The sequence below is a fragment of the Oncorhynchus mykiss genome, chromosome 12, assembly GCF_013265735.2.
Source record: "Oncorhynchus mykiss isolate Arlee chromosome 12, USDA_OmykA_1.1, whole genome shotgun sequence".
Taxonomy (NCBI): Eukaryota; Metazoa; Chordata; class Actinopteri; order Salmoniformes; family Salmonidae; genus Oncorhynchus; species Oncorhynchus mykiss.
In genome coordinates, this window is record NC_048576.1 from 77,464,284 (window position 1) to 77,478,575 (window position 14,292).

At 44.1% G+C, this 14,292-nt stretch overlaps 1 protein-coding gene across 2 annotated transcripts; it reads right to left on the reverse strand.

Moving 5' to 3' along the window:
• Positions 1–5,573: 5,573 nt before the first annotated feature.
• On the reverse strand, positions 5,574–14,204 carry LOC110539172 (SUN domain-containing protein 2-like). Of its 2 annotated transcripts, XM_036939669.1 has the most exons (16): positions 13,971–14,204; positions 13,755–13,857; positions 13,544–13,662; positions 13,008–13,205; positions 12,761–12,838; positions 12,569–12,672; positions 10,418–10,471; positions 10,084–10,137; positions 9,846–9,919; positions 9,529–9,667; positions 9,299–9,421; positions 7,282–7,369; positions 6,862–6,977; positions 6,495–6,665; positions 6,164–6,253; positions 5,574–5,819 (listed from the first exon to the last, which is right to left on the reverse strand). In XM_036939669.1, exons 2-16 carry the CDS (start codon positions 13,853–13,855, stop codon positions 5,706–5,708), a joined length of 1,623 nt encoding a protein of 540 aa, XP_036795564.1. In that variant the 5' UTR covers positions 13,856–13,857; positions 13,971–14,204; the 3' UTR covers positions 5,574–5,705. The 2 variants fall into 2 exon arrangements, with proteins under 2 accessions (XP_036795564.1, XP_036795565.1); XM_036939670.1 differs by lacking the exon at positions 10,418–10,471 and having other exon boundaries at positions 13,971–14,203.
• Between the last annotated feature and the right edge of the window lie 88 nt (positions 14,205–14,292).

Here is a 14,292-nt window from a genome sequence, read left to right on the forward strand (position 1 = left end):
CATCTGTCATACTGTAGATGAGTGAAGAGGAGGTGACTGCTCTGCGTGGTCCCATCTTAACACTTCCCCTCATTCACAGCGAAGATATCAGTCATAGTGTTAAAAAGCACTTGTCTCAATGTCACGAATCTCGCTAATCTTGATCCAGCAAAAGTGTTATGAGATGATAAAAAGGCACTTATATTTTGGGCGTTGATGGTAGTAAAACGATGTACAGTGCCTTCAGAAAGTGTTTACACCCCTTGACTTTCTCAACCTTTTGTTGTGTGACAGCCTGCATATAAAATGGATTACAGTGGTATTTTGTGTCACTGATTTACACACAATACCCCATAATGTCAAAGTGGAATTATGTTTTTAGATATTTTTTACACATGAATTAAAAATGAAAAGCTGTAATGTCTTGAGTCAATAAGTATTCAACCTCTTTGTTGTGGCAAGCCTTCATACGTTCAGGAATAATAAGTTGCATAGACTCAGTCTGTGTGCAATAATAGTGTTTAACATATTTGTCAATGACTACCTCATCTCTGTACCCCACACATACAATTATCTGTAAGGTCCCTCAGTCGAGCAATGAATTTCAAGGACAGATTCAACCACAAAGACCAGGGAGGTTTTCCAATGGCTTTGCAAAAAAAGGCACCTATTGGTAGATGGATTTTAAAAAAGCAGACACTGAATATCTCTTTGAGCATGGTGAAGTTATTAATTACACTTTGGATGGTGTATCAATACACCCAGTCACTACAAAGATACAGGTGTACTTCCCAACTCAGTTTCCGGAGAGGACGGAAACCGCTCAGGGATTTCACCATGAGGCCAATGGTGACTTTAAAACAGTTACAGAGCTTAATTGCTGTGATAGGAGAAAATGGGAGTATGGATCAACAACATTGTAGTTACTCCACAATACTAACCTAAATGACAGAGTGAATATATTCCAAATATTCAAAGACATGCATCCTGTTTGCAACAAGGCACTAAAGTAATACTGCAAACAATGTGGCAAATACATTTACGTTTTGTCTAAATACAAAGACTAATGTTTGGGGCAACTACAACACAACACAACACATTACTAAGTACCACTCTCCATAGTTTCAAGCATGGTGGTGGCTGCGTCATGTTATGAGAATGCTTGTCATCGGCAAGGACTAGGGAGTTTTTTAAGATAAAATAAAATGGAATAGAGCTAAGCACAGGCAAAATCCTAGAGGAAAACTTGGTTCCGTCTAAATTCCAACAGACAGAGGGAGACAAATTCACCTTTCAGCAGGACAATAACCTAAAACACAAGGCCAAATATACACCGGAGTTGCTTAAACAAGACAACACTGAATGTTCCTGAGTGACCTAGTTACAGTTTTGACTTAAATCAACTTGAAGATCTATGGCAAGACTTGAAAATGGCTGTCTAGCAATGATCAACAACAAATTTGACAGAGCTTGAAGTATTTTAAAAAGAATAATAGGCAGATATTGTACAATCCAGGTGTACAAAGCTCTTATAGACTTACCCAGGGGGTTGAATACTTATCTAATCAATATATATTTGTTTTTTGTTCTCCATAATTTGTTTTGAAAAAGTTCTCATTTTTCTTCCACTTTGAAATTACACAGTATTTTGTGTAGATCGTTAACAAAAAATGGCAATTAAATAAATGTTAAGCCCACTTTGTAACACAACAAAATGTAAAAGAAAAAAAGGCACTGTATCCCTGCATTCTAAACTCTGATGGAGTGTGTGTATGAAGGGACTGTTGTTTTGGCCAGGTGACTTGGGTCTCTGCTCTCTACCCCACATTGATGTTGAATGTGATATGTACGAATTGTAATATATTTCCTTCTAAAATAAAACATTATAGAAAAGAAAACTCTGATGGAGGGAAGTCCATTTACTGACACTCATACTCACAAGACACTCAAGCACTCACACACACACCCAAACACACGGGGTGGACGTGTGAAGCCTGTCACACACACCACACCCAAAACATCAGTCTCTCTGCCTCACACACATGAATAAGCAAACACAAACAAATAGCCAACACACCAAATACACAGAGTATTTTGTATTCATCTGACTTTGCAGGTTTGCATAGAGACAATATCAACAACAGAAATATCCTAAATTTGGGTGGGCATTCTAGTGTTCTATTTCTTTGTTGGTCGGGTATGGTTCCCAATCAGAGGCAGCTGTCTATCGTTGTCTCTGATTGGGAATCATACTTAGGCAGCCTGTTTTCCACCCTTGTTTGTGGGAGCTTGTCTTTGTGTAGTTGCTGTTTCCCACTCGGGTGGTCTAACGCACTGTATCGCAGTGCTAGAGGCGTCACTACAGACCCTGGTTCGATTCCAGGCTGTGTCACAACCGGCCGTAATTGGCTCAGCGTCATCCGGGTTAGGGTTTGGCCAAGGTAGGCTGTCATTGTAAACAAGACTGACTTGCCTAGTTAAATAAAGGTTGAATACAATCAAATGCATTTGGGCTACCATGGCTAGACTTTAAAAGAGGGGTCTCAGAGGAGCATAGGGGGTTTAATAAAGGGTGTGTGCATGTGTGTGTCTCAGTTACCAGATCTCAACCCAATTGAACACTTGTGAAAGATTTGGAGCCTTGCCTAAGACAGCATTTTCTACCACCAAAAAAACACCAAATGATTGAATTTCTCATGAAAGAATGTTGTCGCATCCCTCCAATAGAGTTCCAGACACTTGTAGCATCTATGCCAAGGATAATTAAAGCTGTTCTGGCAGCTCGTGGTGGCCCAACGCCCTGTTAAGACACTTTATGTTGGTGTTTACTTTATTCTGGCAGTTATCTGCATATAAGGATAGAGGTGAATTGAACATGCATTTAGAAGCACCTGCTTATCATATACAGTGGGGAGAACAAGTATTTGATACACTGCCGATTTTGCAGGTTTTCCTACTTACAAATCATGTAGAGGTTTGTAATTTTTATCATAGGTACACTTCAACAGTGAGAGAATCTAAAACAAAAATCCAGAAAATCACATTGTATGATTTAAGTAATTAATTAGCATTGTATTGCATGACATGAGTATTTGATACATCAGAAAAGCGGAACTTAATATTTGGTACAGAAACCTTTGTTTGCAATTACAGAGATCATACGCTTCCTGTTTCCAAAGATTTTCTATTGGGTTCAGGTCTGGAGACTGGCTAGGCCACTCCAGGACCTTGAGATGCTTCTTACGGAGCCACTCCTTAGATGCCCTGACTGTGTGTATTGGGTCGTTGTCATGCTGGAAGACCCAGTCACGACCCATCTTCAATGCTCTTACCGAGGGAAGGAGGTTGTTGGCCAAGATCTCTCGATACATGGCCCCATCCATCATCCTTTCAATACGGTGCAGTCGTCCTGTCCCCTTTGCAGAAAAGCATGTCCAAAGAATGATGTTTCCACCTCCATGCTTCACGGTTGGAATGGTGTTCTTGGGATTGTACTCATCCTTCTTCTTCCTCCAAACACGGCGTGTGGAGTTTAGACCAAAAAGCTCTATTTTTGTCTCATCAGACCACATGACCTTCTCCCATTCCTCCTCTGGATCATCTAGATAGTCATTGGCAAACTTCAGACGGGCCTGGACATGCGCTGGCTTGAGCAGGGGGACCTTGCGTGCGCTGCAGGATTTTAATCCATGACGGCGTAGTGTGTTACTAATGGTTTTCTTTGAGACTGTGGTCCCAGCTCTCTTCAGGTCATTGACCAGGTCCTGCCGTGTAGTTCTGGGCTGATCCCTCACCTTCCTCACGAGGTGAGATCTTGCATGGAGCCCCAGACCGAGGGTGATTGACCGTCATCTTGAACTTCTTCCATTTTCTAATAATTGCACCAACAGTTGTTGCCTTCTTACCAAGCTGCTTGCCTATTGTCCTGTAGACCATCCCAGCCTTGTGCAGGTCTACAATTTTATCCCTGATGTCCTTACACAGCTCTCTGTTCTTGGCCATTGTGGAGAGGTTGGAGACTGTTTGATTGAGTGTGTGGACAGGTGTCTTTTATACAGGTAACGAGTTCAAACCGGTGCAGTTAATACAGGTAATGAGTGGAGAACAGGAGGGCTTTTTAAAGAAAAACTAACAGGTCTGTGAGAGCTGGAATTCTTACTGGTTGGTAGGTGATCAAATACTTATGTCATGCAATAAAATGCAAATTAATTACTTAAAAATCATACAATGTGATTTTCTGGATTTTTGTTTTAGATTCTGTCTCTCACGAAACACTGCCGATTTTGCAGGTTATCAAATACGTGTTCTCCCCACTGTAGGCAGAATAATCTGCACAATCCTCCTGTCTCTTACAGATGCGATTCACACTCTCATGAGATTTTCTCTCTCGACTTGACACATCCCTTTCACATCCGCTCTGGTTCCCATCACTGCAGGGTCACACCCATCCAGTCCCAGCATTGGTTTTTCTAACCTCTCTAGGCCATCACAAATAGACATACACACTAAGAAACACACTGCTGTGTACAATAGCTACTACATCATATTGGCCATCTCCCTCCATGTAGTTACTATAAGCCTTCTAAAACTCCCCCTGACCCAGATACCACACACACACACACACACACACACCTGCAAAATGGAACAAATGGAAGTTCAATAACATCAAACAAATGGCAAATCCAAAAACACAATCCCATGCTATTACTGCACAGTAGCCTACCTATGTGTTATCACCAGGACAAGACAATGGACCAAGAAATACATTTCCTCCCACGTTAATTTAGTGACTCTTCAACATAGTTAGAAGCCTATAGTGGCGTATATAGACACTCTGGGAGTCTTTGCCTAATCATCAATGACCCCTAGTGGATATGGAGCATCAATGCATCTTATTGTGCATCGTATCATGTGTGTCAGTACTATCCATACATGAGAGTTTGTACGCATTAAATCACCCCAGAATCAACCAAATAGAGATTTTATTTAGATTGACATCTTTGCTAGAGGCAAAATATACGCTCCAGTATGGAAAATAAGATATTATTTGGTTGGGGTGGATGACACACACACACTAGGGTTGGGGTGGATGACACACACACACTGGGGTTGGGGTGGATGACACACACACACTGGTGTTGGGGTGGATGACACACACACACTGGGGTTGGGGTGGATGACACACACACACACACTGGGGTTGGGGTGGATGACACACACACACACTGGGGTTGGGGTGGATGACACACACACACACTGGGGTTGGGGTGGATGACACACACACTGGGGTTGGGGTGGATGACACACACACTGGGGTTGGGGTGGATGACACACACACACTGGGGTTGGGGTGGATGACACACACACACTGGGGTTGGGGTGGATGACACACACACACTGGGGTTGGGGTGGATGACACACACACACACTGGGGTTGGGGTGGATGACACACTGGGGTTGGGGTGGATGACACACACACACACACTGGGGTTGGGGTGGATAACACACACACACACTGGGGTTGGGGTGGATGACACACACACACACTGGGGTTGGGGTGGATGACACACACACACACACTGGGGTTGGGGTGGATGACACACACACACACTGGGGTTGGGGTGGATGACACACACACACACTGGGGTTGGGGTGGATGACACACACACACTGGTGTTGGGGTGGATGACACACACACTGGGGTTGGGGTGGACAGAGGATCTGTCTCATGCAGAAGGCATCTTGCCGTGAACCCGTAAGCGATACACACATGTGTAGTCCTGGTGACCCCAGTTGCTGAGGATACGGAGCTCCACATAGCGATACACACTGTTAGGGTTCTGAGAGAGAGAGAGAAGTCCACTGTTATAATCATTTTGACGCTTTTATTATATCAGCCCGCCTGTTGCACAAACAATCACCCCAAAAGTTAAACTGCTTAAAGCCAAATGTAATTGGAATAATCTGTGTCAATGTCTGGAATCATGTTCTCTGTATCTATACCATGTATATCGCTACCATGTGTATCCCCACAGGGCACAGATGTCAAGTCAACGTCTATTCCACTTTGGTTCAACATAATTTTATTGAAATGATGTGGAAACAGCGTTGATTCAACCAGTGTGTGCCCTGTGGGTCTCTACCATGTGTATCTCTAATATCTCTTTGTTAGTGTCTGACTCACAGGCAGTTTAAATGTCTGGATAGGATCCCCGGCCTGGTTAAACATGAAAGTCCCGAGCAGTGTTCCCTCTTCACTGTTAGTAGTCATGCCCTACACACACACACACACACACACACACACACACACACACACACACACACACACACACACACACACACACACACACACACACACACACACACAGACAGAGAGACAGACAGACAGACAGACAGACAGACAGACAGACAGACAGACAGACAGAGAGAGAGAAAATTAAAGGTACTCAGCATAACACTTCAAAAACATTCCTGTGTGGTTCTGATCAAATACACAGGGGTCAGAGGTGACTCACGTAGACGGCGAAGTCCTTAGGAGCGCTGTCTATGTGTCCGGTGGGAGAGACGGCGGTGGAGATGTGCTCCATGGTAACGTGGGTGACGTGGACAGGGTGAGACAGAGCCACAGTCATGGAGCCCTGGGCCCCGCGGAACGGCCAACACTTACCAGGCTGCACCAGCTGGCCCTTTGGAGAGCAGAGAAAGGGAAGAGTAGGGGGAAGCAAGACAGAGGAGTGTCAGGCTGACAGTGATCTTTAAAGTGCATTCAATCATGGTCACGTTACATTACAGTTTACAAAGGAAGGAGAGAGACAGATGGAGGGAGCGAAATAAAGTGTGAGTAGAGGAGTGAGGCAGGATGAGAGAGAGAGAGAGAGATACCTGAATTACAGTCCGGGGGCTCTCTGATGGAGACCACAGGGGAATCCCCAGGAAACTCACTCGGGCCGAACCGGTCTTATATGTCTCAGAGCACCGACTGGTTACAATGCTGCCACCTACACACACACACACAGACAGACACAGAGAGCTCTGAGCATATTCAATAATATAGTCTATACCAGGGATCATGAACTAGATTCAGCCGTGAGTAGATTTTTTGTGAGCGGATGATCGAGGGGCTGTAACATAAAATAATTTCAAACAGATATAATATTTGACAAAAACATGATCACTTCAAACCTTGCTTACATTTGTATACAATCACGTGTCTCTCTAGTATGTGTGGGAATACTTGGGAACAGATTTATTTTATGTTTTATACAGTATACAATGGTGCTGATCAGTGATGATGTCACAAACCTTGGGACTCGAGGGCGAAGTTGGGCATTTTGTCAGCCAGTGGACGACTGCAGTCTTTCACCACCTGTTTCACATCCTGTCTCTCATCCTGACACACAAACAAACATACATTTACACACAATTATATCACAATTCATGTTAATTTTGGGGGCTAATAATACAACATATCAAAAAAATTCAACTACAGTGCCTTGCAAACGTATTCATCCCCCCTTGGTGTTTTTCCTATTTTGTTGCATTACAACTTGTAATTAAAATGTAATATTATTTAGATTTCATGTAATGGACATACACAAAATAGTCCAAATTGGTGAAGTGAAATTAAAAAAATGACTTCTTTCAAAAAATTAAACAAATTAAAAACTGAAAAGTGGTGCGTGCATATGTATTCACCCCCTTTGCTATAAAGCCCCTAAATAAGATCTGGTGCAACCAATTACCTTCAGAAGTCACATAATTAGTTAAATAAAGTCCACCTGTGTGCAATCTAAGTGTCACATGATCTCAGTATATATCTCAGTATATACCCCTGTTCCGAAAGGCCCCAAAGTCTGAAACACCACTTAGCAAGGGGCACCACCAAGCAAGCAGCACCATGAAGACCAAGGAGCTATCCAAACAGGTCAGGGACAAGGGTTTTGGAGAAGTACATATCAGGTTTGGGTTATAAAAAAAATATCTGAAACTTTGAACATCCCGCGGAGCACCGTTGAATCCATTATTAAAAAATGGAAATAATATGGCACCACAACAAATCTGCCAAGAGAGGGCCGCCCACCAAAACTCATGGAGCAGGCTAGGAGGGTATCATAGTGGTTAAGCATTAGACTAGTAACTGAAAAGTTGCAAGTTCAAATCCCAGAGCTGACAAGGTACAAATCTGTCGTTCTGCCCCTGAACAGGCAGTTAACCCACTGTTCCTAGGCCGTCATTGAAAATAAGAATTTGTTCTTAACTGACTTGCCTAATTAAATAAAGGTTAAAAAAAAGAGGGCATTAATCAGAGGCAACAAAGAGATCAAAGATAACCCTGAAGGAGCTGCAAAGCTCCACAGCGGAGATTAGAGAATCTGTCCATAGGACCACTTTAAGCCGCACACTCCACAGTGCTGGGCTTTATGGAAGAGTGGCCAGAAAAAAAGCCATTGCTTAAAGAAAAAAAATATATTTTGGTGTTCTCCAAAAGGCATGTGGGAGACTCCCCAAACATATGGAAGAAGATGAAATTTGACAAAAATGTGGCTTTTTGGCCATCAAGGAAAACGCTATGTCTGGTGCAAACCCAACACCTCTCATCACCCCGAGAACACCATCCCCACAGTGAAGCATGGTGGTGGCAGCATCATGCTGTGGGTATTGTTTTCATTGGCTGGGACTGGGAAACTGGTCAGAATTGAAGGAATGATGGATGGAGCTAAATACAGGGGAATTGTTGAGGGAAACCTGTTTCAGTCTTCCAGAGATTTGAGACTGGGACAGAGATTCACCTTCCAGCAGGACAATTAACCTAATTATACTGCTAAAGCAACACTTGAGTGGTTTAAGGGGAAACATTTAAATATCTTGGAATGGCCTAGTCAAAGCTCAGACCTCAATCGAATTGAGAATCTGTGGTATGACTTAAAGATTGCTGTACACCAGCAGAACCATCCAACTTGAAGAAGCTGTAGCAGTTTTGCCTTGAAGAATGGGCAAAAATCCCAGCGGCTAGATGTGTAAGTTTATAGAGACATACCCCAAGAGACTTGTAGCTCGAATTGCTGCAAAAGGTGGCTCTACAAAGTATTGACTTTGGGGGAGTGAACAGTTATGCACGCTCAAGTTTTCAGTTTTTTTGTGTCATTTCTTGTCTGTTTCACAATAAATTTCGCAATACATTTTGCATCTTCAAAGTGGTACGCATGTTACGTAAATGAAATGATACAAACCCCCCAAAAATCTATTTTAACTCCAGATTGGAAGGCAACAAAATAGGAAAAATGCCAAGGGGAGTGAATACTTTCGCAAGTCACTGTACCTGGGCCAATCTATCTCTGAGCCATTTGCCCATGGCCTCTATGAACTCAGGGGTCAGGTGTGTGTTGGTTGGTGCCAGAGCGGGAGGAGGCTGGTTCTTTATAGAGGTCACCTGATGCTGCAGCTACCGAAACAGAGAGATCACATACATTAGGAAATAAAGTGTGTGTGTGTGTGTGTGTGTGTGTGTGTGTGTGTGTGTGTGTGTGTGTGTGTGTGTGTGTGTGTTACCGTGTCGCTGACGTCCTCCAGGGCCCTAACTCTTCCTCTAGTAAAGAGTAGGTGTTCTTGTAGATCAGCCACCTGCTTGCTGAACTCTGTAGCTTCCTGATCCAGGCGACGATCAAAGCTCACACTCTCAAAGTCCACACTAGAGACAATACAATACAAACCAATACAATACAACTTCATTTTCCATTTTGGGAGAGGTTTGTCTTGTAGAATAGAATCCAACATAACTTTAAGGAGTAGGAGCTAGGGGCTAGGGGTTAGGGGCTAGGAGCTAGAGGCAAGGCACTGAGATAGTTTCAGGACTGGCACACACTCACCTGTCCACCCTCACTCTCATGTCGTCAATCTCGGTCTTCACACACCTCAGGTCCTTAGTCATTTTTTGTAACATCTATAGGGGAAGACAAACTCAATTCGATTAAATTGTCTTCATTCCTTCCTGAGAGGCAATTATTGACACCTAAATTAAAGAATATTGGACGAAACACAACGTTGGGCAGTGTTTTTAAACTTTGAAGGTATGTCAATTTAAAGGGTTAGATTGACGCGTCTCACCTCAGAAATGTCCCGTTGCTGGTTTTCTTTCTGTTTCATAATTTCAATCTCTCTCTGCAAGACACACACATGCAACAAGTCAGATAACCAAATTAATATGTCCATCAGGCTTGAGGTCAATTCCATTTAAACTCTAGTCAATTGATAAAGTGAACCAAACTTCAATTTAAATGAAAAATGTTCGTAATTGAAAAGCATAAGAATTGGAATTGTAGTGTACTTCCCTGAAGTGAAGGAATTAAAATGGAATTGACCCCAACCTATTTTCGGCATGCTCTCGCTCTTCCCCCCTTCTCTCACTTTCTCTCTCTCTCTCTTTCTCTCTCTCTCTCACCAGTATAGTGTTCATTTTCATTTCGAAAGCTGAATTCATGATAGGAGTTCCATGCTGTGGAAAGAGAATCAACAATATTTATTGGACAATCAGGCTCAACAATACAGTGCCACTGACACGGCCTGCAACGAAAACTTGCGGTCTCTCCTTCACTGCAGCCGAGGTGAGTAAGACATTTAAACGTGTTAACCCTCGCAAGGCTGTAGGCCCAGACGGCATCCCCAGCCGCGCCCTCAGAGCATGCGCAGACCAGCTGGCCGGTGTGTTTACGGACATATTCAATCAATCCCTATAACAGTCTGCTGTTCCCACATGCTTCAAGAGGGCCACCATTGTTCCTGTTCCCAAGAAAGCTAAGGTCACTGAGCTAAACGACTACCGCCCCGTAGCCCTCACTTCCGTCATCATGAAGTGCTTTGAGAGACTAGTCAAGGCCCATATCACCTCCACCCTACCTGACACCCTAGACCCACTCCAATTTGCTTACCGCCCAAATACGTCCACAGACGATGCAATCTCAACCACACTGCACACTGCCCTAACCCATCTGGACAAGAGGAATACCTATGTGAGAATGCTGTTCATTGACTACAGCTCGGCATTCAACACCATAGTACCCTCCAAGCTCGTCATCAAGCTCGAGACCCTGGGTCTCGACCCCGCCCTGTGCAACTGGGTACTGGACTTCCTGACGGGCCGCCCCCAGGTGGTGAGGGTAGGCAACAACATCTCCTCCCCGCTGATCCTCAACACTGGGGCCCCACAAGGGTGCGTTCTGAGCCCTCTCCTGTACTCCCTGTTCACCCACGACTGCGTGGCCACGCACGCCTCCAACTCAATCATCAAGTTTGCGGACGACACAACAGTGGTAGGCTTGATTACCAACAACGACGAGACGGCCTACAGGGAGGAGGTGAGGGCCCTCGGAGTGTGGTGTCAGGAAAATAACCTCACACTCAACGTCAACAAAACTAAGGAGATGATTGTGGACTTCAGGAAACAGCAGAGGGAACACCCCCTTATCCACATCGATGGAACAGTAGTAGAGAGGGTAGCAAGTTTTAAGTTCCTCGGCATACACATCACAGACAAACTGAATTGGTCCACTCACACAGACAGCATTGTGAAGAAGTCGCAGCAGCGCCTCTTCAACCTCAGGAGGCTGAAGAAATTAGGCTTGTCACCAAAAGCACTCACAAACTTCTACAGATGCACAATCGAGAGCATCCTGGCGGGCTGTATCACCGCCTGGTACGGCAACTGCTCCGCCCTCAACCGTAAGGCTCTCCAGAGGGTAGTGAGGTCTGCACAACGCATCACCGGGGGCAAACTACCTGCCCTCCAGGACACCTACACCACCCGATGTCACAGGAAGGCCATAAAGATCATCAAGGACATCAACCACCCGAGCCACTGCCTGTTCACCCCGCTATCATCCAGAAGGCGAGGTCAGTACAGGTGCATCAAAGCTGGGACCGAGAGACTGAAAAACAGCTTCTATCTCAAGGCCATCAGACTGTTAAACAGCCACCACTAACATTGAGTGGCTGCTGCCAACACACTGACACTGACTCAACTCCAGCCACTTTAATAATGGGAATTGATGGGAAATGATGTAAATATATCACTAGCCACTTTAAACAATGCTACCTTATATAATGTTACTTACCCTACATTATTCATCTCATATGCATACGTATATACTGTACTCTATATCATCGACTGTATCCTTATGTAATACATGTATCACTTGCCACTTTAACTATGCCACTTTGTTTACATACTCATCTCATATGTATATACTGTACTCGATACCATCTACTGTATCTGCCTATGCTGCTCTGTACCATCACTCATTCATATATCCTTATGTACATATTCTTTATCCCCTCACACTGTGTACAAGACAGTAGTTTTGGAATTGTTAGTTAGATTACTTGTTGGTTATTACTGCATTGTCGGAACTAGAAGCACAAGCATTTCGCTACACTCGCATTAACATCTGCTAACCATGTGTATGTGACAAATAAAATTTGATTTGATTTGATTTGAACTTCAATGCTGCATTCACCCAATCAAGGCATAGATAATAGATATGAGACAAACAGTAGGGCTAAGTACAGTATTAGACAGATGAAAAACAGGTCCTACCGTAGTAGTCTTTTGAGTCAGATCAGGTCGAGGGTCAGGTTGAGTCGGTCGGGTCATCAGATTAAGATTCATGGTGGGGAATGCAGTCGAAAACAGGAATACGGCTGGGAAGACATCGTAGTACTAGTTACACAGAGGACATCTAGTTGATTAGGAGGACATTTAGATGTGTAAATGTGATGTAGCACTCACCGAAGGTCAGAAGAAAGGGGAGGAGGAAGAGCAGGATGGCAAACCAGAAAGGCAACCAGGAAGGCAACCATGAACGGGCTACAGGGGTAAACACATAGCGCCAAAGCTAATACTAATGCTAACAAACAAGGCACAAGCAGAGAGAAAAGCTAACGCTCAGCTAATGCTAACAAACAAACTACGAGCATAGAGACCAGCTGTCTCTAATATTGTCTCTTGTACACAAACACAAACATATTGCACTCACTGCAGCTAGCACCGGTCCTTGTACCAATTCCACTAGAGAAGCTCCTGCTGGAGCATGTCCTAAGCCTATGTGGTTCTTCAGAGCAGTAGCCAGAGCTGTAGCTCATGCTCGAGAAGCTCAGGCTGGGCTCCAGGGCCACACTAGGAGGAGACAGGAAGGTCTGCCTTCTCTGGGTGGCCCTCAATGTCGGAGCCAAGTCTGACATAGGGAGGGAGATGAGAAAGGCAGAGAGAGAAAGATAAGGGAGGTTGAGTATTTTAGACATATACAGTATATTGTGTATACATATCCAATTAATTTAGACTGACACAAATGTCTAATCCAAGCAATGGGGTTAGAGGGTAGGCCTGGTCCCAGAACTGTTTATGTTGTCTTGCCAACTCCTATGGCCATTGCCATGGCGTGACAATGACCACAGGAGTTGGAAGGACAGAACAAACAGATCTCAGACCAGCCGACTAGTCGACACAAGGGGCTAATAGAGGTTGGCAATGTGAACACCAACTAGCTAGGACAGGAAGTGATGTCTGCAGTACCAATGTCATCGGCATTGATGTTTCGCTCAGTGGTGAAATTGGTGGCACTGACAGTGCTGCTGGCCTGACTAGATCGGGAAGAATCCTTATGTCCCCCAGTTCTCTTCTTATTGAAAACCCTGAGAGGGACACACATAGTTTTAACACTGTTCTAACACTACCGTTCAATACAAAAAAATGACACGCAAGATGAACTCATACACATAATCACCTGACGTGGCTCTCCCTGTAGGAGATGCTGGAGGAAGACTCGTTATCGGAGGACTGGTTATAGTACCCTCCGGTTACTAGCCTCGCGCTTCTCCTGTGCATGACTGGGGGCAAGAGAGATTTATTTATGGATTTCAAATTAGCCTACTTTTAAACAAATAGGCCTACTGACTAAAACCAGGCATTTTATCTCAGATATAAATAGCCTTCTACTTACCGGAGTCTTGCAATCATAGGCTACAGTAATTTTCGCAGTCTGTAAAATCAGATGTAACGAGAGCAAGTGAAACTTTGCAAATGAGCCACTGTGTTGACAACTGCAATTACAACGTTATTTACATTGTTGCGTAGAAGGAGCCCAGGGCACGTCATAATCGGCTCTGCGCGCTCTGGACTACTTGATTGATGGGCAGTGCAATCCCTACCCTAAACCCTAACCTTAACCACTACCCTAACCTTAACCACAACCTAACTCTTACCATAACCCTTTTAAATGTCAACTTCAATGGGGTATGTCCCAAGGATCCCGGATAGCACTG